The 23867-nt window shown below is 47.4% G+C and overlaps 1 protein-coding gene across 1 annotated transcript in view; it reads right to left on the minus strand.

Moving 5' to 3' along the window:
* The window catches only part of GALNT17 (polypeptide N-acetylgalactosaminyltransferase 17), a 298218-nt gene that overhangs the window by 159800 nt on the left and 114551 nt on the right, over positions 1-23867 (minus strand). The window contains exon 5 of the mRNA XM_068154430.1: positions 21635-21832. Within this exon, the coding sequence (XP_068010531.1) occupies positions 21635-21832 (198 nt within the window). The remainder of the gene's footprint in view (positions 1-21634; positions 21833-23867) is intronic.

A 23867-nucleotide genomic window follows, 5' to 3' on the forward strand; every position in this document is an offset into this window, starting at 1 on the left:
GCATGCAAACCAACACCATTTCATTTCTATTCATCAGGATTTGAGGGCGCAACCCAACCCCATTTCATTTCTGTTCATCAGGACTGAGGGTGCAAACCAACCCCACTTCTTTTCATCAGGATTTGAGGGTGCAACCCAGCCCCATTTAATTTCTGTTCATCAGGACTGAGGGTGTAACCCAGCCCCACTTCTTTTCATCAGGCCTGAGTGTACAACCCAGCCCCACTTCTTTTCATCAGGATCTGAGGGTGCAACCCAGCCTCATTTAATTTCTGTTCATCAGGACTGAGGGTGCAACCCAGCCCCACTTCTTTTCATCATGACTGAGGGTACAACCCAACCCCATTTCACTTCTGTTCATCAGGACTGAGGCTGCAAACCAACCCCACTTCTTTTCATCAGGATTTGAGGGTACAACCCAGCCCCATTTAATTTCATCAGGACTGAGGGTGCAACCCAGCCCCACTTCTTTTCATCATGACTGAGGGTACAACCCAGCCCCATTTCATTTCTGTTCATCAGGACTTGAGGGTGAAAACCAGCCCCATTTCTGTTCAGCAGGACTTGAGGGTGCCACCCAGCCCCTTTTCATTTCTCTTTCATCAGGACTCATTACATCGTCCTTGCTTTCCCTGAAAAATTTCACATGAGAAAACAAATTCCCAACAAGCTTTAATAGCTTTAATTTTAATTGATTCATATTCAATCCAATGAGGTCATGCATGTTTAATTATCATCAGCCTTATTACAGATGGAGAATCAACTTCCTCTGATGTTGCTAGGCTAATTATCATCTCATTTGTTTAGCAATGGCATCTAGACAACTGGTGGAGATTACAGCAAACAAATAACTCGAAGACCTGTACAGAAGCCACTGCAAACAGTGGCCAGGATTCAGCAAAGTGCTTTGCCATGTATCCCATTTAGCAACATTTAAACCTTCCTGTTTGAGCTCTTTAAGCTAAGAACACGCTGGAGTGTTTTGCCACCCTGCACTTTCAGTAAGAGAAAGATGAAAAGCCGGAAGAAGAGATGATCACATTCGTTTCACTGATGGGAATGGAGGGGCAAAGTAATTATAGATGAGCCTCTGAAAGGGACAAAATGTGTCTGAAATGCAAGGCTGTCAGAAACACCAGCTCAGGTCTCTTGGGTTAGATGGATTGTGAGGAATAAAGCACAGCCTGGACAGGTTTTTGTAAGCATCCAGCAGCACCAGTAAATCATCAGGCACCTGTATACCTTTGCCAATTTGTCCCTTATGACTGTGAAGTGCCAAGTTGCCTGTTAGTGGTGGTAAGTAAGTGGTAAGCTTTCCTCCTAATGAGGTTATAAATTCAATGCTCTCTTAAAAGCCAGCAGGGGGACAGATACAAGAGTAAACAAACTCATCCAAAACCCTGCTGATAGATAGAAAATAGAATAGAATAGAATAGAATAGAATAGAATAGAATAGAATAGAATAGAATAGAATAGAATAGAATAGAATAGAATAGAATAGAATAGACCAGACCAGACCAGACCAGGTTGGAAGAGACCTTCAAGATCATCAAGTCCAACCTATCATCCAACACCATCTCATCAATTAAACCATGGCACCAAGCACCCCATCAAGTCTCCTAAACACCTCCCTGGGCAGCACATTCCAATGGCCAGTCTCTCTCTCTCTGAAGAATTTCTTCCTAACATCCAGCCTAAACTTCCCCTGGTGCAGCTTGAGACTGTGTCCTCTTGTTCTGGTGCTGCTTGCCTGGGAGAAGAGACCAGCCCCTGCCTGTCTACAACCTCCCTTCAGGGAGTTGGAGAGAGCAAGAAGGTCTCCCCTGAGCCTCCTCTTCTCCAGGCTAAGCAACCCCAGCTCCCTCAGCCTCTCCTCACAGGGCTGTGTTCCAAACCCCTCCCCAGCTTTGTTGCCCTTCTCTGGACACCTTCCAGCAACTCAACATCTTTCCTAATTGAGGAGCCCAGAACTGGACACAGGACTCAAAATGTGCCTCCCTTTCTCCTTTTGCTTGTAGAGAAGGTAGAGAAACTCCATGTTAATCTCTGCTCCAAGCAAGCCTAATTGGTTGGGTTTTTTTTTTTGCATCCCAATAACTCGTGGCACCTAGGAGCACAGTTACAAGGCATGGGTGCAATGATGTGCCTGACCCAAAACAAGAACACGAGGACCAGGAGACTGCCGAGGAAAGCAGCTGAGATGTTTGTATCTTTGAGATGGTTATTAAGTTCATTTAAGTACTAAATGAAGCACAGAGTGGGAGGCAAGACTGATGAAACTAGCATCTGACCCTCTGATCCCAGTTTAACCTTGGCTTGGCAGCACTCTCCAGTTTTATACTTATTTTGAAGTTAGCAATGCTCTGATGATTTATTCCTAGATTAAAAGCCTCTTTCACAAAAGCACAGAAAGAAACTGCAGTACAAAAAGGAAATGCTCCCTCGCAGTTAAAAATGAACCCACTTTACTAGGCATGCAGGGTTTCTTGACTAAGCTGGCCATAAATCAGCAGGAGGACTGCTCACTGGGGGAAAAAAAACCCAAGCCAGCCACACTACATTGTCTTTCTGCAAGGCTATTTCTTGTTACAATGGAAAACGTGCCCCTGTCGTACAGCCCTGACACAAAACAGGTCTGCAGCAAAGCTCCTTGCTTTGCACCCAGACATCCCTGGAAATCATGAATTATTCCACCATATGCAGCATGAAGAGCCCCTTCTGACTGCTGCTTTGCTGTCCCAGATGCAAAGTGGCCATCAGTCTGGTGCCACAGCCCAGTAAAACTCTTAATCCTTTATTATATTTGTCTTTGTGAATGCTCAAGTGATTTTCCCTGGCCATAACTCAAGTCCCCAGCCCAAAATCAGCTGGAACAAGCCACCACGGCTAGCAGTAAGCCAGCCATCTGCTTCCCCCATCTCCTCAGTTTCTGTTCCAAAAGTAACTGGAATCTCTCCTCTCCTTCCACTTTATTTTTAGAGCATTCTTCAGTCAGAGCTCAGTTCCCCAGCAGTGGGCTTCTCTCCCTTTACAACCACAATTTCTTCCAGCAGAAATACAATGGTGGGAATACTGCATTTGTTGACCAGTGGATAGAGAGCTTTGCAACGTGAAGGAAACAAAATACCACATGGATTAGGCACACCTAGATCCTGAAAAATCACTCAGAGGAAGGTAAAAACCCTTCAAAGCCTGCTATCTAAAAGAAAACCAGATTGCCATTTGCTTTTTACTCTCAGAAGTGGTGACCAGCCTCATGTCTGTCAGAGGGAAGGGAAAAGACAAAACCCAGTGCTTGTGCAGTTGATTTCTCCTCTCTGCTTTCATCAGCCTGGTCCTGAGGTGATACCCACATGGCTATCAGCTCAAGGGAGAAACCACCACCACCACTTAGTTGTTCCCACAGGGGTTAGTAAGGGTTCATGTCCCTTTCCTAGAAGCTAACACAGTGAGACCTCCCAAGTCATCGTGGAAGTCACAGCCATGCTGACAGAAGAATATTCAGGAGAACTACTCTCAGCCACCCCATCCTCCATTTGAAAACAAATTATAGATTAGAGTAGAGTAGGGTAGAGTAGAGTAGAGTAGAGTAGAGTAGAGTAGAGTAGAGTAGAGTAGAGTAGAGTAGAGTAGAGTAGAATAGAATAGAATAGAATAGAATAGAATAGACCAGACCAGACCAGGTTGGAAAAGACCTTTGAGATCCTCAAGGTCCCTCTTCAGAGCTCTCCACCCTCTAACAGATCAACACCTGCCCCCAGCTTGGTGTCATCTGCAAACTTACTGGTGATGGACTCAATCCCCTCATCCAGATCACCAATAAAGATATTAAAGAGCATGGAGCCCAGCACTGATCCCTGGGACACACCACCAGTGCCTGGCTGCCAGCTGGATGTGGCACCATTCACCACCGCTCCCTGGGCACGGCCCTCCAGCCAGTTCCTAACCCAGCACACAGTGCTGCTGTCCAAGCCACAGGCTGAGAGCTTGGCCCACGCTGATATAATTAACACTATAATGACAGCACTCACTCTTCTGCTCAACTGTTTGACCTACCTACAAAATGCATGCAGGTGAAGAGCAAGTTTTTAACCCACCCATTCTGCTGCATGGATTACCCTATTGGAATAGCTGTGCATCAAAATCTGACTTATCTCTTCCAGGGCACACAGCCAGGGAACCTCCCAATTCCCTCCAAACTTAGAGAAAAATGTACCAAACTGCATCCCCAAGCCCCTTCTGAGTGCCAGCCTTTGCTTCTGCCTTTATTTTGGCCACAAACATTCTCGACACGTTCAGTGCTTCAACTCCAGCCCCACCAGGGCTGCCACCAGTTTCAAATCCTCTGTGGCACCTCTCCTGGATCCTGCTGTTCTCCAACTCTTTTGTTTTCCTGCCTTCTCATAGTTCATATGGTGAGGATTTCACAATGCTTCTCTTGGCACCCCTCCTTAGCAGACTACCCACACCTAAAGCAAAAATGTTTGTCATCAAGGGGGGGGGTGAAACAATTAAACCCCCAACTTCTCTCCCCTCCAAAAGAAGCCAGAAACATGCAATCACAGGGTCACTGCACCCCACATGGCAACTGCATTTGTGAGGAACCTCTGCCCAGCTTTGGGAAACCTGTCAGATGCTCTTTTCTCCCAGGGCTGGACTTGACAAGAACATCGATGCTAAACAGGGCACGGGAGAAGGCAATTATAGGTGCAGGTTTGTGAGCATGATTGATGGCTTTTCTAATTGCAAAGAAAAAGAGAGAGGCACTGCTGGTGGCAGCAATGGCAACAGAGGGGACTGCTGCCTTTGCAGACATCAATCTAATGCTTAGCAGAAGAAAGAGCTTGGTCAGAACAAACACTGTGGGATCAAACAGCGGCTGATGGACAGCTCCAGAGAGCGGTGGGGATGGAGTTAAACCCAGCTGGCAGCATCTCAAAAGTGGTGCTCCCCAGAGATCACTACTGGGCTCACTCCTGTTTAATATCTTTATCAATGACCTTGACAAGGAGAGTGAGATCACCCTGAGCAAGTTTGCAGACAACACCAAGTTAGGTGGGAGTGTTGATCTGCTGGAGGGTAGAAAGGCCCTTCAGAGGGACCTGGATAGGCTGGGTCAATGGGCTGAGGCCAGCTGCATGAGCTCCAACAAGGACAGGTGCTGCACTTGGGTCACATCAACCCTATCACTCTCTGGGGGATAACCCACAAGCAGGATGTCCATCTCCACCACTCTCTGCCCAACCCACATTGAGCTAGCATGCCTAACTTCTATCAGCACCAAAACCTCTTCTTCAAGTTCACAGGCTCATAGGACATCAGGGGTTGGAAGGGACCCAAAGAGATCATTGAGTCCAAGCCCCCTGCCACAGCAGGACCATACAATCTAGCTCAGGTCACACAGGAACACATCCAGACAGGCCTTGAAGGCTCCAGAGAAGGAGACTCCACAACCTCTCTGGGCAGCCTGCTCCAGTGCTCTGTGACCCTTACAGTAAAGATGTTCCCCCTTGTGTTGAGGTGGAACCTCCTGTGCTGCAGCTTACATCCATTGCTCCTTGTCCTATCCCAGGGAGCAAGTGAGCAGAGCCTGTCCCCTCCCTCCTGACCCCCAGCCCTCAGATATTTATAAACATGTATTAAATCCCCTCTCAGTCTTCTCTTTTTTAACTAAAGATCCCCAGATCCCTCAGCCTCTCCTCCCCAGGCAGTGCTGCAGTCCCCTAAGCATCCTGGTAACCCTCTGCTGGACCCTCCCCAGCAGATCCCTGTCCCTCTTGAACTGGGGAGCCCAGAACTGGATGCAGTACTAGTTCTCCCATTCTGTCAGACCAGCTCACTGCAACTACAAAACTTCAAGATCTTGTGGCACCATGCAAAGCTCCTGACAGCTCTTTATTTAAAGATTTCATGTCTTTGGGGTTTTTCTAATCCCACCTCTCAAACTACTTTTTCTTGAAGGGAAACCACAGAGAGAGAGTCAGAAAGGATAAGGAGGGAGAAAGATTTTGGTGCTATCAGCCAGTGCTCCAGGCTGGGCTGGGTTAATAGCAGTGCTAAACCAATCTCTTCTACTGGCTCCATGCCTGCAAATTTAAAGACAGAACTAAAGCCCAGTGCAGTGCCCAACCTCCAGCCCTCCTTACAGTCAGCTGATGTCTTTGCTTCAATGCAGCAGGCTGGAACCAGTTCCCTCTCCCCTCCAAAAGAGATGAGTTTGTCCAGGCATTAATCAGAGCAAAGCAAGTGCTAGTCAAATCAAGCTAGGAACAACCCCAACCTGACTGCTCGTTAGCAAGTACCTGCTCATCTCCTAAGGAGCAGAACAGCTATGAGGCAACTGGGATCTGAGAAAGGTGTTCATTAAACACCACAGTGCCCAGCACAGAGGAAACAGCCTTCCTCAACTGTCATGTCAAGGCACAGAGTGGCCAGAGAGCTCACGAGAGCAACGTCTGCTCCCATCAACCCATTTCTTCAGAACAGTCTTTTGCTCTCCCCAGACCCTCTGGGGACTGGAAGCACAGCAGGACTTTGATTTCAGGACCCCAGAAATCTCAGTGAGCTCTGAGGACTTCTCCCCACCCCATCCTCCCTCCCTGTGGGATTCGGTCTCTTCCAACCTGGTCTGGTCTGGTCTGGTCTGGTCTGGTCTGGTCTATTCTATTCTATTCTATTCTATTCTATTCTATTCTATTCTATTCTATTCTATTCTATTCTATTCTATTCTATTCTAACACATGAGCTGAAGCTGGGGGCTGGTGCTGGAGAAATTGGGAGCAGCAATGACCCAAAACCTCACCAAACCCTTTTGGCTCAGCACAGCTGATCATAGAATTGTTAGGGCTGGAAGGGACCTCAAGGATCATCTCGTTCCAACCCCCCTGCCATGGGCAGGGACACCTCACACTAGATGCTCATCTATAAAGCTTCTACAAAAGCAGTTGCTAAAAGCAGTTGCAGCAGCAGGGCTTGTCAAGCCAGCAGTGCTACTGCAGGTGGGAAGCCTCTCTCTCCAAGCACAGGCAAGGCCAGACACCAGGCAGTCACTACACATGGTCATTTAGAGGCGCTGACAGAGCTGCATTCTGGAGCCTCAAAACCGAGCAACTCGAGCATGTGTGAATGTATTTACATATGAATGCAAGAAATCCCTGGCAGTTCTACAAAACCAGCCTGGCTGCAGAAGCTGCTCTCCTCCAGAGACAGGGAGACAAGGAAAGGCTGGGTGCAACCCATGTGTATGAGGGCAGAGAATCACCATCCTGAGTACCACACCCCCAGGAACCCAACAGCCAGCCCCTTGCCAAAGCCAGAAACACTCTTCTGAATCCCAACCTTTGATGCTCAGTGTAAAGTTTGAGCTTCTCTAACATGTCACTTTCCATGACAAATGGTAGGGCCGTGGGGACTGTGCTCTGGAGATGAGCCACCTCTTTCAAAGCTCAGTGTTCAGCAGTGATTCTTCCAGCTGTATGATGTGTGCACAGCCCACTGTGGAGAAGAGCAGCGCTTGCTAGAGACCAGACCTGCACCGAACTAATAATGCTCCCAAAGCTACTGCTTGATCTGAGCAGGAGCTGACTGTAAAACAAATCCTCCCAGGAAAGTCCTGTCTTCAGACTAAGGAGTGATTGACTGGAGCCTGTTGGCAGCCAGAACATCTATCACCCATGCCAGGCCATCTGCAAAGTTGCTTCTCTCTGCCACCACCAAATCACACCCTACAGCTATGCTCTGCCACCTTCATCCACCCCCCCTGTATTCTCTAGGTGACTTCTGCCTTGTCAAAGGTCCTTCCACATCACTGAGCTCCTCAAGATGCCCTGACATTCATCTCTGGAGTTGCTTGTCCACACCAGCCTGCTAGCCTGGCCCCATAATTATACATGAAGGCTCCAGGGAGACCTTACTATGGCCTTTCAGTACTTAAAGGGGCTAAGAAAGATGGAGACAACCTCTGAGCAGTGCTTGTTGTGACAGGACAAGCGGTGATGGGTTTAAACTAAAAGAGGTGAGATTCTGACTAGATACAAGGAAGACATTGTTTACCCTGAGGATGGTGAGACACTGGCCCAGGCTGCCCAGACAAGTCATGGAAGCATTCCAGGTCAGGTTGGTTTAGGCTCAGGCCAACCTGCTCTAGTTGAAAACGTCCCTGCTGATCTTTGAGGTCTTTTCCAACCTTATTGATTCTATGATTCTATGTAGGGAAGTGGGACTGGATGAGTCTTAAAGGTCTCTTCAACCTAAAACATTCCATGGATCCACATCACGCCACAGCCAAGGCAGCAGGTAGGGAACTGGTTGTGGTCTTGCTCCTATCCCAGTGCACAGTAAAAAGCCACCACACAGCTTAACTGGCAGCCTCACCTCCAGCCTCCCTGAGACACTAAGAAATCAAACTGCAATGCCAGAACTGGAAAATGTTTGCAGAGCTAAATTTCCAGAAACCCACCCGGGGCCAGGCTCAGCAGCGACCTAAACAAGTTGAGAGCTGCAAAGCCAGCAGCACCTCACCCAACTGCCCTTCTCCAGCTTCCTCCCCCTGCAGATTTCCAAATCCACACCTGCACTAGGAATTCAGGATAAATATGGGTTGAGCCAGGTGAGGCTGTGCCTTTAAGAAAAGGACAGCTGCAGAATTCTCCAGCTGAATGTTCAGGTGTAAAAAGGAAAACAAAGATTCATTCCAAACCAACTTCATTGCTCAGATGTGAGATGTACCATAGCAAATATCTCCAGCATTCTTGCTCTCACTCACTTCAGCTCCAGCTTCAGTCTGTCTGACTTTTTGCTTCTTGGCCATAGAGCATGCAACTGACCCTGGACTACAAACTGATGAGATAGGAACAACTAACTTTCTTAACAACTGCTTTGAGCTAACGAATTTCCCTTTACATCCTTTTCTCTCTCTCTCTCTCCTTTTTCACCTAATTAACTACTAGGGGAAAGGGGAGGAGGGGGAAGAGAGAGGTTTGGGGGGAACCCAAGGGGGAATTCCCCTGAGGAGGATCTGTGTTTGTGCTCTTTCCTGTAAATTCTTGTATGATGTTGTAAATACTGTACACTTGGTATATATCCATTGCATTCCATTATTGCTTGTAAAATACAGCTTTTCATTCACATCTCTGACTGGGTTAGCTGTGCTCTTATTGTTGGTGCGTGTGGGCTAAAGCATCACACCACTACATGGGTGCTTATGGCTGGCTGGACTTGCCAGCACCGAGACCAGGCACTTGCCACTGCCACAGATGGCTGAAGTGAGCGTCCTGAGGCATGACCACAGCCTTCTGCTCTGCTCCAGCCAACCCAGGTTGAATGGACAACCCCCGAGCCAGCTTTTGCCCATTAAACACCCCATGTACAAGCCAGCTGCTTGCACCTGTGTGTTTTACAAGCACAGGGAGGGCATTTAGAGATTGAAGCCCGAGAAGATTTAATTTAGACCATCCAACACAGAGCAGCAAGCCGGTGCTCTGGGCAGGGAGAAAGCAAGGCAGTTAATGAAAGCCTCCTGTGCTCCCAAGCAGAAGCAAGGTGGGAGCTCCCAGGCACCACCTGCTTATGATTTCACCTGATGGAGATGCAAATAAGGATCTACTTTGCCTTTAATTTAGACTACGCCTGTTTGTGTGTTGCTGACTGAAAAGGACAGTGAATGAAAGTGCACATGAAAGGAAATCACAGCTCATGGCGCTCTCAAACACTCTTTTAAGTCTGTTTGATGAAGAGCTGCCATATTTTGTCACCTGGCGCAATCAGCTCTGCTCTCACTTCTTTGTTTTGAGTACCCACCTCCAAAGTCATTAAACACTTGCTTCTTAATGAGAATGGAGCTGGTTTGGGCCAATAAATTGCTTAAATACCAGCTGCCAAAGGCTGGGGAGGGCGGGGGGGCATGGGAACGACATTCAAAGCCCCGAATTCCCCCAACTCCTTTTTGCATGTTTTCCCCCCTGGTTTCAGTTGGAGAGAGAAAGGCCATTTGTATAATCCATCAACAGCAGCTTGCTCCTAGGGGAAGTGAGAAGAGACCACAGCAAAGGCTCCTCTTGGCTTTGACTTGCAAAAACCACTTCATGGCCAGCTTTGAAACAATTCAGTCGGCGGGATATGAGCTCTGCATATTGGTGTTGCCCCAGATTGCTTTGTTTTTATTCATAAGATTATTTCAGTGGGAGAGAGGCTGACTGAAGCTTAATTTTCCTAGCAATTGTTAAATAATTCAAGACCCATCTCTGCTGTCTCTTTAATGCCTCAGAAAAATCCAAAGCCCTCCACAAATTAAAGGCCAAATCCTGTTTACTCTTTCTTTCTCTAAAGCAACTTTGACATCAATAAAGGCTGGGGTGGGTGTGTGGGGTTTTTTTTTTGTGACTTGGGCTCAGATTAAAAGTTCTGTCAATGTGAGTATTTATTTTACAGGTTTTTTAAAAACCAGGAGCATGCTTTTTGGTTTTGTTTTTTCTTGGGTCGTTTGTTGTTTTTTTTTCACCCCCTCTTTTCAATCAAAACATTTCTCTGATGCAAAGCTTTAAAAGCACAAAGGCAAATGGTTCCAGCATGGCCAGCTTGCATTGCAAATGGATTGCAAGAACATTTTATACTAATAAACTATGAGTCACTCCAAGAAGGAGGTTTTCCTCCCTTTCACAGTATCACAGTATCACTTAGGTTGGAAAGGACCTCGAGGATCATCAAGTCCAACCTATCAACACAGACCCCATGACTAGACCATGGCACCAAGTGCCACATCCAATCCCTTCTTGAACACCTCCAGGGATGGGGACTCCACCACCTCCCTGGGCAGCACATCCCAATGACAACGACTCGCTCGGTGAAGAACTTTCTCCTCACCTCGAGTCTAAACCTCCCCTGGCACAGCTTGAGACTGTGTCCTCTTGTTCTGGTGCTGGTTACCTGGGAGAAGAGGCCAACCCCTTCCTGGCTACAACCACCTTTCAGGTAGTTGTAGAGGGCAATGAGGTCACCCCTGAGCCTCCTCTTCTCCAGGCTTCTCTTCCACTCCTGAAGGGCCAAGCCCACAGGCTGGATGTCCCTCACCCAGTTTTAAAGGCTCCTCAGGAAGAAGCTCTGCTGACTTTAGTGCTCCAAGAAGGGCTTCAACTGTTACCTGCAACAACAGCCTCAGCTTGGCAAACCATGGTGCTTCCCATGAAAACAAGCCCCCACTCAAGGTTGTGAAGAGCTGCTGGCTACAATAGGGTCACCAAGATAGCCTGAAGGCTCAGGACTCACGGGATGACTGGGGCTCCTCTCCTTCAGGAGAAACAAAGCCTTCTGTGGGACAGCTATTTAATACTGCACCCAAATCCTACCTCCATGCTTCAAAAGGATCTACCTAGGAAGTGCACAAATGCTGCCTTCTCAAGGTGACTTAGTCAAACCAGCCCATTCAGGTCCCTCTATTATGTCTGTACCATGACATGCTGACATGTATGATGATAATGCTGTCCAAGATGCTCAGAAGCTGCAAAAACACCTGACCCTTTGCTAAAGAAGCTTTTCTCTAGCTTATAGAAAAATCACACAGCTTGTAGGGTCCACTTCTAAACACGTTGGTGTTTGGTGTCTGCCAGGTTTCAGTGAGGTCTGGATCCACTCCAGCTTCTGAAAGACTAAAAGAGTTGGGGCTGTTCGGTCTGGAGAAGAGAAGGCTCCGAGGTGACCTAATTGTGGCCTTCCAGCATCTGAAGGGGGCCTACAGGAAGGCTGGGGAGGGACTGCTCAGGATCTCAGGTAGTGATAGGACTAGGGGGAATGGAATGAAGCTGGAGGTGGGGAGATTCAGGCTGGAGGTGAGGAGGAAATTCTTCCCCATGAGAGTGGTGAAGCCCTGGAATGGGTTGTGCAGGGAGGTGGTTGAGGCCCCAGCCCTGGAGGTGTTTAAGCCCAGGCTGGTTGAGGCTCTGTCCAGGCTGATCTAGTGTGGGGTGTCCCTGCCCATGGCAGGGGAGTTGGAACTAGCTGATCCTTGTGGTCCCTTCCAACCCTGACTGATTCTATGATTCTGATGCAGCCAGTGTTTGCAATCCCAAAGACAGCCTTACCAAAATAAAAGGATCTGAAACAAGGTGCAGCACTAACATGTGGAGAGACCTGAGCATCACACAGGCTGCTGCTAAACCAGCTACATATGCTTAAACCTCAGGTGCACCCTCAGCAGAGGCTTTACAGGCTTTTCAGCTAATGGTACAAATCTGTTCAGCTTGTAAAACCTGGCACTATTACCAGATATTAGACTCTCTCTTTTTACACTTTGCACTAAATTACATAACATTAAAAGTGACCACATGGAGAATTCATCATGGAAAGGCAGGATCTAGCTGGGGATGTCCCTGCTCACTGCAGGAGAATTGGACTAAACGACCTTCAGAGGTCACTTCCAACCCAGTACATTCTAGGGCATCAGCAATCTGAGCTTCGCACCTGCTTCCCAGCAGGTTTCTCACCCCACAGGGAACCTCTGTCCAGTTGAAGAGTTGAAAATTAGCATACTAGTGAGTGAGTCACTTTGCACCATGAGTTGGTGGGGTTCATTTCTCCCCAATAGTTTTACAACGTACAAAAACAAATCAAACAACAACAACAAAATCCAACCAACCAAGAAAGTAAACTAAATGTTTGGGGGTTTTAATCTTTGGCCTCAAGGTATCACTCAAAATACTTCATGACTGAAAGAAAAAGCCCAAAATGGGGTGAGGGGCAGGGAGGGAAATAAATCTTGTCAAAATCCTGGGTGTAATTCAACCCAAAGATGGATGACAAAAGGTATTGATGCCACAGTTCTGACCCAAATATCCCCTCTGCTGGATTCTGAGCCCAAACAAAACACTGATGATAAAAGTCCCTCCATTTCTTCTATCAGCTTGTTTTCATCTTTGCAGAGACCTCCATTCCGACCCACACTAGCCAGGAGTGACCAGACCTTAAACTTAAGAGCCACATATTTCAAAACACCAATATCCACCAAGTGCACTAAGGAGGGGTGGGGTTTGATACAGCACAGAATCACAAAAACATTCAGGTTGGAAAAGACCTCAAAGATCATCAAGTCCAACCTGTCACCCAACACCTCATGACTACTAAACCATGGCCTCAAGTGCCACATCCAATCCCTTTTTGAGCACCTCCAGGGACGGGGACTCCACCAGCTCCCTGGCCAGCACATTCCAATGGCTAACAACTCTCTGTGAATAACTTTCTCCTCACCTCAAGCTTCCCTTCCACAGGCACTAACAAAACCTTGCCTGAGGAAGAAGGTCCATATTGTTCTCATGCTGGACTAGGACATAGTCTCAAGCTGCACCAGGGGAGGTTTAGGCTGGATGTTAGGAAGAAATTCTTCATAGAGAGAGAGAGATTGGCCATTGGAATGTGCTGCCCAGGGAGGTGGTGGAGTCACCATCACTGGAGGTGTTTAGGAAGAGACTGGATGGGGTGCTTGGTGCCATGGTTTAGTTGATTAGATGGTGTTGGGTGAGAGGTTGGATTTGATGATCTCAAAGGTCTCTTCCAACCTGGTCTATTCCATTCCATTCCATTCCATTCCATTCCATTCCATTCCATTCCATTCCATTCCATTCCATTCCATTCCATTCCATTCCATTCCATTCCATTCCTATTCTATATATTCTGTATGGTCTGGCCCAATGTACTTTGCGGCCAGATGGCTTTTGCCATAAACCTGACAGTAGGATGCTGAGCCTCTGGACATGCAACCATAACAAGAATAGGGCCTGGAGGAGAATCAGACTTCACTGTCCCTGGAGGTGTTCCAAAAAAGGCTTGGATGTGGCACTTGGAGCCATGGTTTAGCTGTCAGGATGTGTTAGGTATTAGGTAATAGGTTGGACTTGGTGATCTCTGAGGTCTTTTCCAACCTGGTTGATTCTATGATTCAAGGAGGAGAAAGCATGTGGGTGGTCAACACAGAGCTTTGCTTTTTTTGAGATGCTTAAGAAAAAACGGCTCTAGAGACTGTGATGGATCACAGTGTTTGATGAAAATTGTACATGAAGCTCCTGAAGAGCTCCACACACGCTCTGCAGCTGCTGCGACATCCACACACAACCCATCCCTCCCAGCAAACACCTGCTTACAAGTATCTCCTCAGACATACCAGGTGAGGTCTCCAAGTGCAAGTTATCATTATCACCCCGTGTCTGGCTCCTATGGAAATCAGCTTTCTCCTTGACTTCCAAAACAGCTACAGCAGAAGAGGAAGAACTTTTTACAACTGCCTTCATGTGGCAGCAGGAATCTCCCCAGGGTTTGCCAATGGTAATGCCAGGAAGCACTAATTTAAAAGATATTCAATATTCTGTACAAACTGTTTTCTAGGGAGCTTGAGATTTCTTCTTCTTTTTTTTCAAAGCAAAGCAACAGAAACTCAGGAAATAATCCTTGAAATTCTGCCCTTTCCTCCCGTTATCACCTGTGTTTAACAGACTGCAACAGCTCTGAGTTGCTGGATGCCTCCAGATAAACTGCCACACTGAGCAGTCAAATGCTGCTGAAAACATTTCTAATGGCTCAAGCAAGCCTGTCTAAACCTCTCTGCTGATGCTAATCCTGCAGAGTGGGGGTGTGCTACAGCACCAAGTTGTCCCAGACAGAAGGATCCCCTTGCATCATTTTCTGCGGCTGTAGAGGTTATCTCTGAGAGCTCTTTTCCTCCTATGGCTGTTCCAACATTTGTCCATAGCCTCTGTAGACAAAAAGCTTCAGGCAGCAACAGGTGCCTGGAAGATGTCTTAGAGATTGAAGTAAAACAGGAAAGAACACCTCATCTACAAGGGCTTGCCGTGGTGAAGTCCCCATCCCTGGAGGTGTTCAAGAAGGGATTGGATGTGGCACTTGGTGCCATGGTTTAGTAGTCATGAGGTCTTGGGTGACAGGTTGGACTTGATGGTCCCTGAGGTCTTTTCCAACTTTGTTGATTCTATGATTCTGCAACAGGATGAGGGGCAATGGTTTGAAACTAGAGCAAGGTAGATTTAGGCTGGACTTCAAAAGGGAGAGGTGGAACATTGGAACTGGTTGACCGGGCAGGTGGTGGAGGCCCCATCCCTGGAGACATGCAAGATCAGGCTTGATGGGGCCCTGAGCAACCTGATCAAGTTAAAGATGCCTAATTAATGATGTTAAGCTGGGAGAAGGTAGACTTAGGCTGGGTATCCATTTCTAGTTTTGTTCCATTCCCCCCAGTCATATCACTCCCTGACACCATCAAAAGTCCCTCTCCAGCTTTCCCGTAGCCCCCTGCAGATCCTGGAAGGCCACAATTAGGTCTCTTCAGAGCCTTCTCTTCTGCAGACTGAACAGCCCCAACTCCCTCAGTCTGTCCTCACAGCAGAGCAGCTCCAGCCCTCTGCTCATCCTCCTGGCCCTTCTCTGGACACCTTCCAGTACCTCCAGATCCTCCCTGTAATAGAGGCTCCAGAACTGGATGCAGTGCTCCAGGTGAGGTCTCACCAGAGTGGAGTAGAGGGAGAGAATCACCTCCCTCAACCTCCTGGCTCTGCTTCTCTTGATGCAGCCCAGGATGTGATTTTCTTTCTGGGCTGCAAGTGCACACTGGTGCCTCATGTTAAGCTTCTCATCCACCAGCACCCCCAAGTCCTCTTGTTCATAATAAATGAATATATAGAAATATACATCATGAATGTATAATATGTAAATAAATAATGCCACACCAATTCCTATCACAGTATCATCAAGGTTGGAAGAGACCTCAAAGATCATCGAGTCCAACCTGTCACCACCAACCTCATGACTAGACCATGGCTCCAAGTGCCACATCCAATCCCCTCTTGAACACCTCCAGGGATGGGGACTCCACCACCTCCCTGGGTAGCACATTCCAATGATGAACAACTCTCTCAGTGAAGAACTCTCTTTTCACCTTGAGCCTAAACTTCCCCTAGCAGAGCTTGAGACTGTGTCCTCTTGTTCTGGTGCTGGCTGCTAGAGAGAAGAGACCAACCCCTTCCTACCTACAACCAGCTTTCAGGTAGTTGTAGAGAGCAACTGTGCTGGTCTTAGTACAAATAAAATGCACAGCCACCAGAGTGGGAGAGCTCAACATCATTTGCAGTCTGTGGCTGAGCACAGTTTGTATTCACCACCACAAGTATTTTGCTAAGCAGCACAACTGGGCACCTTCTCTCCACTCCTGTGCTGTATTCAATAGCCTAAACCCCTCTCCCCCCCCAGCTGCTCATTTCCATCTCGACCTCTGCATCATTGACACAACCAGGATGAGAGTTGGCTCTTTCATAAATAGGTTGCAAGAGCAAACTCCTTAGCATTTGTGAGGCCGAGATAACAGGTAATTGAGTGGGTTAATTCAAATGATTTTCATCTCTAAACCACCCCAAACCTAATAGCCTTTCTATTCTTTTACAATCCATAACTCTCAAAACTGATTTCCCTCCTCACAGCAATCTTAATACTAATTAAATGAGCTTTTGTCTTCCAACACCAGTAAAGATTAAATACCACATAAAACAGCTGCAGCAGAGAACCATCCAAAGTCCAATTTAACCTGCTAGCTGGCTCCCAGCTGGCAGCCTGTGCACTGCGTGCTTGGAAAGAAGCTTTTTTGTCATCTCTGAAGTCGCTTGAGAACTTCTCCCTCAGCCCCAACACTTTACAGGGGGTTGCTGACTAATGGAGCTATTCAGTAGGGCTTTTCCCTCCTGGACTCAACCAATCCACCCAGCACAATGTACAAAACACAAAGAGAAAGTCAGGAAATGCTTTATATTCTAAATAATCTATTGTTTGGGACCGGTGGGGTGAGAGGACTGTCAATGGACTCATCAAGCCAGCAGCACAGGGCCGAGTTTCTTTTCTCTCTGCTGGGATATGCAAACCACTGCCAGCAGAGAAGCACAACGACCCCAATTTCCATGCTCAGGTAAGTGTCCCTTGTCCTCAAGGCTGCTTAATATGCACTATCTGCTTGCTTGGCTTCTTGAAGAGACACAGATGCAAGAGTGCATTTAATTGTTTTCCTGAATCAGACCCCTGGAGCCATCAATATCTCACACATGTAATTATAAATCATGACTCTTCCAACTGAAGCGCAATCAGCACATCTAGCCATAAATCTTCCAGAGATCAGCAACTTCTCCAAAGCTGCTTTTTGACAGCTTCATGCTTTGCAGCATGAACGAGTCAGGCAGAAGAAACTGCTGGCACTGAGGTTTGCAGACCACCGGTGCTGCAGCTCTGGATAGGCTCCAGGCCCCAGGAAGCCCCCAGTGCCCTATGCTCTGCTAGGTGGAAAATGAATCCTTTCTGGAGGTCGTGAGAAGGTGGATCCTACCCCTGGGATAATCCCAGTCCAGATCAGGTCAGCAATCTGGACAGGCTTCAGAACCCAAGAAGCCCCCAATACCGCACATAGGTTGGGAAATGAATCATTGCCATAGATCATGAGAAGGAGGATCCTACCGTGGGATCCTCCTTCTGATCCAAGTCCAGATCAGGTGACCAACCTGCAATTTCACAGCACTGCCAAAGACCTTTCCTAGACTTCCCACAGGACATAGAAAATATCAGCTCTTCCATTTTCTGCTGATGCACAGGTTTTGTGGACTCTCAGCAAACACTGATCAATGCATATCCTTAATGACAGAGGACTGGATAAGTCCTGGCTACATTTGTCAGAGCAAAGTATGTCCAGATATGGAATCCCAGAACCACAGAATGATAGGGTTTGGAAGGGACCTCTGGAGATCATGGAGTCCAATCCCCCTACCAGAGCAGGCTTACCCAGGGCAGGTTGCACATGATGGAATGCAGGTGGGTTTTGAATGACTCCAGACAAGGAAACTCCACCACCTCTCTGTCCAGCCTGTTTGAGAGCTCTGCCACCCTCAGAGTAAAGAAGCTGCTCTGCATGCTTAGATGGACCTTTCTATGCTTTAATTCATTGAAAGAGTTCTCAAACATTGGAATGGTCTGACCAGGACAGTGGTGAAGTCACCATCCCTGGGTGTGTTTAAATGGTACATGGACCTGGTGCTGAGGGACGTGGTTTAGTGCTGACCTAGCAGCGCTGGGTCGAAGGTTGGACTGGATGATCTTGAAGGTGTCTCCCAACCAAATCTATTCTGTGATTTTATATCCAAGTCATGTAAGCCTGTATTCATTTATACACACACATTAGCATCATCTCAGCTAGGAAATCAAAACATCTCTGCCAGAGCTCGTGCTGGTGAAGATCAGGCTCTATGTGATGACCATTGCAAATGTCACTTACTATCTGCCTCTTCTGAGAGCGCCAATTTAGATATGACACGTTACCCTGTAATCACAATTTGTCTTCTGGGCAGAGGTAGTCAGAGGAAGTCTGGAAGCCTGGCAAGGAAAGCCAAGCTATGAAATGCAGGCACAAATGAGTGCTAAGGTTGAGGAGATCTTTGTGTACCAGGAATTTAAATGTTAATGGCGGGGGAAACACAACAGAACATGCAATATGAATACAGGTATTACACCAGCAGCCCTCCTAGGCACTAAGAGGGACTACCTCTTATGGAGAAATTGCTGGCCAAAGCAGGAGCCTGGAGCACGTTGGAGACTGGGCCATATTTCAGATGGGTTTCATGCCATCAGCTCTCTTTGCCTGGGTAATTATATCTTGTGAATTATCCATGAGAGAAAATTGCCTCCAAACGGATTCACACAGCTGTCTGTCTGCTTGCTGCTGCTGAGTATTTGGTAGGGGCTGCCACGCTGGAGCCTCCTTCCCAGGCAGGGGAACCTCTCTTGGGGCTGCCACGATCCCCATGCACCAGGAAAGCAAAGCCACAAAAAAAATTACACTAAAAAGGACTGCAGTGCCTTACTTCACTGCCACTTTTTTATCACAAGAAGTCTCTAAGAAAAACGAATGTCCCTCTGTGCACTATCATTTCAGCATCTTTTCTAATCCCATGCATAATTACATGGAGCACTGCACTGGTATCCCTTTCATGCAAATATTGCCATAAAATGCAGAGTTTTCATAGCATTATATGACAGAAGAAATAACTGTACTCATTTATTTCTGGTCCATATGTGGTTACACAACATAATGCAATCAGACAGTATTTTTCATTAGCTTTTTGTTGTGGACACTACCCATTTGTCTTTCTCATAATCCTTCCCCCAGTGCATGTTAACAATGTTATTTTAGCAAGTTGTTTAATTATTTAACATCCCTGGGAGGCCACTGGGCTTGTTATAGGAACCTTTTCCCTGAGCACACTTCAGAGGCAGTGCCCTTCCACCCCAGCTCCCGGCAATCCCTGAGCCCTGATTCCTGCACACCATGGCAGTGTCCACATTCCAGATGCCTTTAGCAAGGAGGTGTTCAGAAAAGGCTTGGATGTGGTACTTGGAGCCATGGTTTAGCTGTCAGGAGGTGTTAGATATTAGGTAACAGATTGGACTTGATGATCTCTGAGGTCTTTTCCAACCTGGTTGATCCTATGATTCTACGAAAGTGCATGATCACAACATGCATCCTTGATGCTGCCAGCTGAGTGCCTCCTTAAGCCTTCTCTGATCTCCAATTCATTGATGCTTCAGCTCAGCAGTGCTGAAGAGCTGAGCAGGATTATAGAGCTGCAGATGCTGTGGGGCTCATGGGACATCACCCACTCTAAGGTTATGTCTCTGAAAGGAGATGCAGGCAGCTGCAGGAAACCCAGAGCAGACTGACAGACCTCTCACACCTCCCAGCTCCTCCTAAGCAGTAACCACTTGCAGTCTGCTTAAACACAGAGATATGGTGCTCAAGATCCTGTCCACATTGTAGCAACATCTACCAGACTCATAGAATTGTTTCAGTTGAAAAACACCTCTAAGATGATCAAAGTCCAAGAATCGACCTAACACCACCACATGCTCACAGAACAGCAACTTGCCAGCCTTTCCCTTCTGCACAGCTCAGCCCCTCCAGCCTCTCCTTGAACAAGTTCAGCAGCCTGCATTTGGTTAAAATAACTATTTATTCCTCAAAGCCTTGATTCCTGTCCAGAATAAACTGTCAATTCCTCCACTGATGGTTGAAACTGCTGTCTGGAACAGGGGAGCCCAAAGGAACATAACAGGTCTCAGTGCAAATGGGAACAGACCTAATTTCAGCTTCCAGGAATTATGTCATTGAGCAAAGCAGAGATATTTTGGTTCAGGATTCAGATTAGGTGTGGATTTGACATAAACATCTGTTATATTTCTGAGGACAAACCTTCTCCATATTAACCATCTTAGGAGCAACACAACCTATTTGCCTGGGCAGAAAACCACCGCTGATCACAGCACCACTGCTGATATTATTGGGCTGCCAAGGGAAAATCCCTGACCTCTGCACACTGAGCAGCCCCAGCCTCCCTATTCCCCCTCCCTTCTCCTGCTGTTGTTTTGTTCAAAGGGATTTGCCCCACCCCTGAAATCTGGAGGGGCTGGGGCAATGTTTCAGAGCTGCTGATGCTGTAAGCTGAAATGTTAGCACCACCTCAAATCCATTTTCTGCAAAGTTTGCCCCTGAGAGGAGATGTACTTTTTATTCCAGGAAAACCAACACTGTACTTCATGAATTCACACTCAGTTCATTACACAGGGATAATCACCTCATTCCTTATGATTTGCCACAGCTTAATGCTGCAATTAAGGTAAAGTGACTTTGTCATATGCAGTTAAGTGTAAGGCTGTACAAATCTCCAGTCCCTCTACTTCTCCAGTGGTTCTGCACCCTGTTACCAAACAATGTCCCTCTCCAAACCCTTACACTCCAGCAAAACCCCTCCTGGCTTGTGTTACAGCCTCCCTGAGATGTTAAGATGCTACATCCTGAGGCTGTTTAACCTGGAGAAAAGGAGGATAAGGGGAGACCTTGTGCTCTGCAGCTCAAGGTGCAGCAGGGAACTACATTTAGGTTGGAAAATAGGAAAAAATTGATCCCCAAAAGACCTGGAATCAGCCACTCAGGGAAGTGGTTGAGTCCTTATCCCTGGAGTTATTTAAAACATGTGTAGATGTGTTGCTGAGGAATATGGACCTGCTGGAGCAGCTCCAGAGGAGGGCTACAATGATGATCAGAGCATGAGGACAGGCTGAAAGAATTGAGGCTGTTCAGCCAGGAGAGGAAAAGGTGCCAGAGAGACCTTACAGCTACACTTCAGTATCTGAAGGGGACCTACAGGCAGATTCTTCAGAAGGGCCTGCAGGGAAAGGATGAGGGGCAACGGTTTGAAACTGGAGCAGGGGAGATGTAGTTGAACATTGTGCATAGTTCTGCACAATGAGAGTGATGAGACAATGGAACCGGTTGCCCAGGAATGTGGTTGAGGCCCCACCCCTGGAGACATTCAAGCTCTTTAAGGGAGACATTCATGACCTTTGAGGGTCCCTTCAAACCCAATGCAATCTGTGAATGGTTTAGTGAGGACCTGGCAGTGCTGGGTTAACAACTGGTCTCAAAGATCTTCAAGGTTTCTTCCAACCAAACAATTCTATGATCCAACCTCTCAAAGCTGCCTTCTTTGTTTTATCTTTCTACATTTTGACCCATGGGAACCATGGAGAGCAAGGGGCCCTGGGCTCTGGGACATACCTGATAGGCAGCGAGGGGTCTCCAGCATCCCACCAGTCCTTGGGGGGGCTGATGTACATACACCACAGCTCCCAGCTGTACCCATGGGCAGAGTTCTCATAGCGCTGCACCTCGAAGTTGTCCTGCTTGATGTTGTCTATGGAGGGCAGAATGACCCTCCTCCGATTTTCCTGGATTCGTGACAGGACTGGCTCGGCCCTGTGAAGAAGAAACAAAAGCACAGGCAGAGACTGTTAATCTCTCCCATATTTTGCAGGTGGATCTTGTAGCTTTCATGTGCACCTAAACAAGGGTGAGAAAACAGATGCTCTTGTGGCAGAAGGGAATAGGCGGTAAACAGAAGGGAATAAGGTGGACTCCTCTCTGCTCTCATTCACAGGTGGCATCATGTCTTCTGAAAGACACAATGAAACCCATGATGAGTCTGGAGACTGTCATGAGGTTCCAGATTCACACAGCCACTGCCTCATCCTTCCATTCTGCAGCTAATTGCACAGACATTCCCATCCTGCATGAAAACACACTCCCCAGGTTGGGACTCCTGGCTCAAAACCTTCCCTTCTACAAAGCAAGGCCAGGAAGAGTGTGGTGTGGTGTGGTGTGGTGTGGTGTGGAGTGGTGTGGTGTGGTGTGGAGTGGTGTGGTGTGGTGTGGTGTGGTGTGGTGTGGTGTGGTGTGGTGTGGAGTGGTGTGGTGTGGAGTGGTGTGGTGTGGTGTGGTGTGGTGTGGAGTGGTGTGGTGTGGAGTGGTGTGGAGTGGTGTGGTGTGGTGTGGAGTGGTGTGGCGTGGTGTGGAGTGGTGTGGTGTGGAGTGGTGTGGTGTGGAGTGGTGTGGTGTGGAGTGGTGTGGTGTGGTGTGGTGTGGTGTGGAGTGGAGTGGAGTGGAGTGGAGTGGAGTGGAGTGGTGTGGAGTGGTGTGGTGTGGCGTGGTTCATTTAGTTTCATTTAGGTTTGTTTCATTTTGGTTTGTTTAACCGTGCTTTGCCTAGTCTAAATTTCCTCCAGATCACAACCAAAACCACAGCCCTGGGCAGAAAAGGGTAAATTCTTGAAAGCAGAACTAGCTGAAGGGTGTTTTTACCCTTGGGATATAGTTCAAGGACTCTACAGCTACAGAATTCATCTCTGGGACATTCAAAGATGCTCAGAGCTCTAGGTGTGCTCAGCTTCACCTCTGCAGCCCCAGAGCCAGTGATGCACCTGGGCTCAGTCTGCCAACACAAGGAGTACCTTGCACTGTTGGTTCCCCCAGCCACAGCAGCAGGTACATAGCACCAGAGTGAGTCAAGCTGCAAAAAAGCTCCCTGCCTATCCCCAGAAAACCTGTTTCAAGACCTCAGTAAATGGGAACTCCTTCTGTTTATCAATCAAATTGGGTGTGAGGATTCACTGACCTGAAGAGAGGAATGTTTAGCTGGGAATCCAGACATCAACAGCTCTTAAAGGCATCCTTCAGCTGCATTATCCTCACAAAGAATTCAGTGACTGCACAGAACTCTGTGTGCAGCTGCTAAAGCTTTCATCTTATGGATGCTACTCTCTGCTCAAATTAGACACAACTTAGCTTCTTCTACCTCCACTTTTCTAAACAGGAATCATTTATTTCTCACAATTGCTTAGAGGAAAAAAAAAAGATAAATAGAATCACACTCAGGCTCCTCTCGTGGTATTTAGACTCAAGCCACTTGAACACAACTGTTTTGAACCTCTCTGGAAAAAAGCCCTTCTCATACACCTTTTGCTACTTCTGCTTCCTAGCTGCAGAAGAAACAAATCAATCTAAAGCACCAAAAGCCTTTCCCAGTGGGATTCAGCTGCAAAGGGCAAGGAAGCAGCAAACACTTTCTCTTTCAATCCCTTGCTCCTGGGGTTTATTTTAGCTTACCTAAATTACTTCGGGCTAAGGGAATGGGAAATCAACTCGAAAAATAGAAACTGGGGGTAGGAAGGTGTGCATAACAAAAGAGAATAGAAAAGGACTACTGAAAAGAAGGGCAAGGAGAGGTTTTGAATCTGTCATCCCATCTGTGATGGGTTATACCCATCCTGTAAGCAAGGAGTGTGGGGGGAGGGCTTGTGAGAGCCTTGCTCTCCCCAGAGGGAGTTTTCCCCCTGGGAAACTGAGTTAGTCTGTTCCACACCCCCTCCCTGTCCAGCAAGCCTATAAAAAGGAAGACACTGCAGCCATTTGCTCTCTTTTTGACTTCTGCCTCACGGGGACGAAAGGACTAAGA

The sequence above is a fragment of the Melanerpes formicivorus genome, unplaced genomic scaffold, assembly GCF_026170545.1.
Source record: "Melanerpes formicivorus ecotype bairdi unplaced genomic scaffold, bMelFor1.0.p_v2 SCAF_29, whole genome shotgun sequence".
NCBI classification, from domain to species: domain Eukaryota; kingdom Metazoa; phylum Chordata; class Aves; order Piciformes; family Picidae; genus Melanerpes; species Melanerpes formicivorus.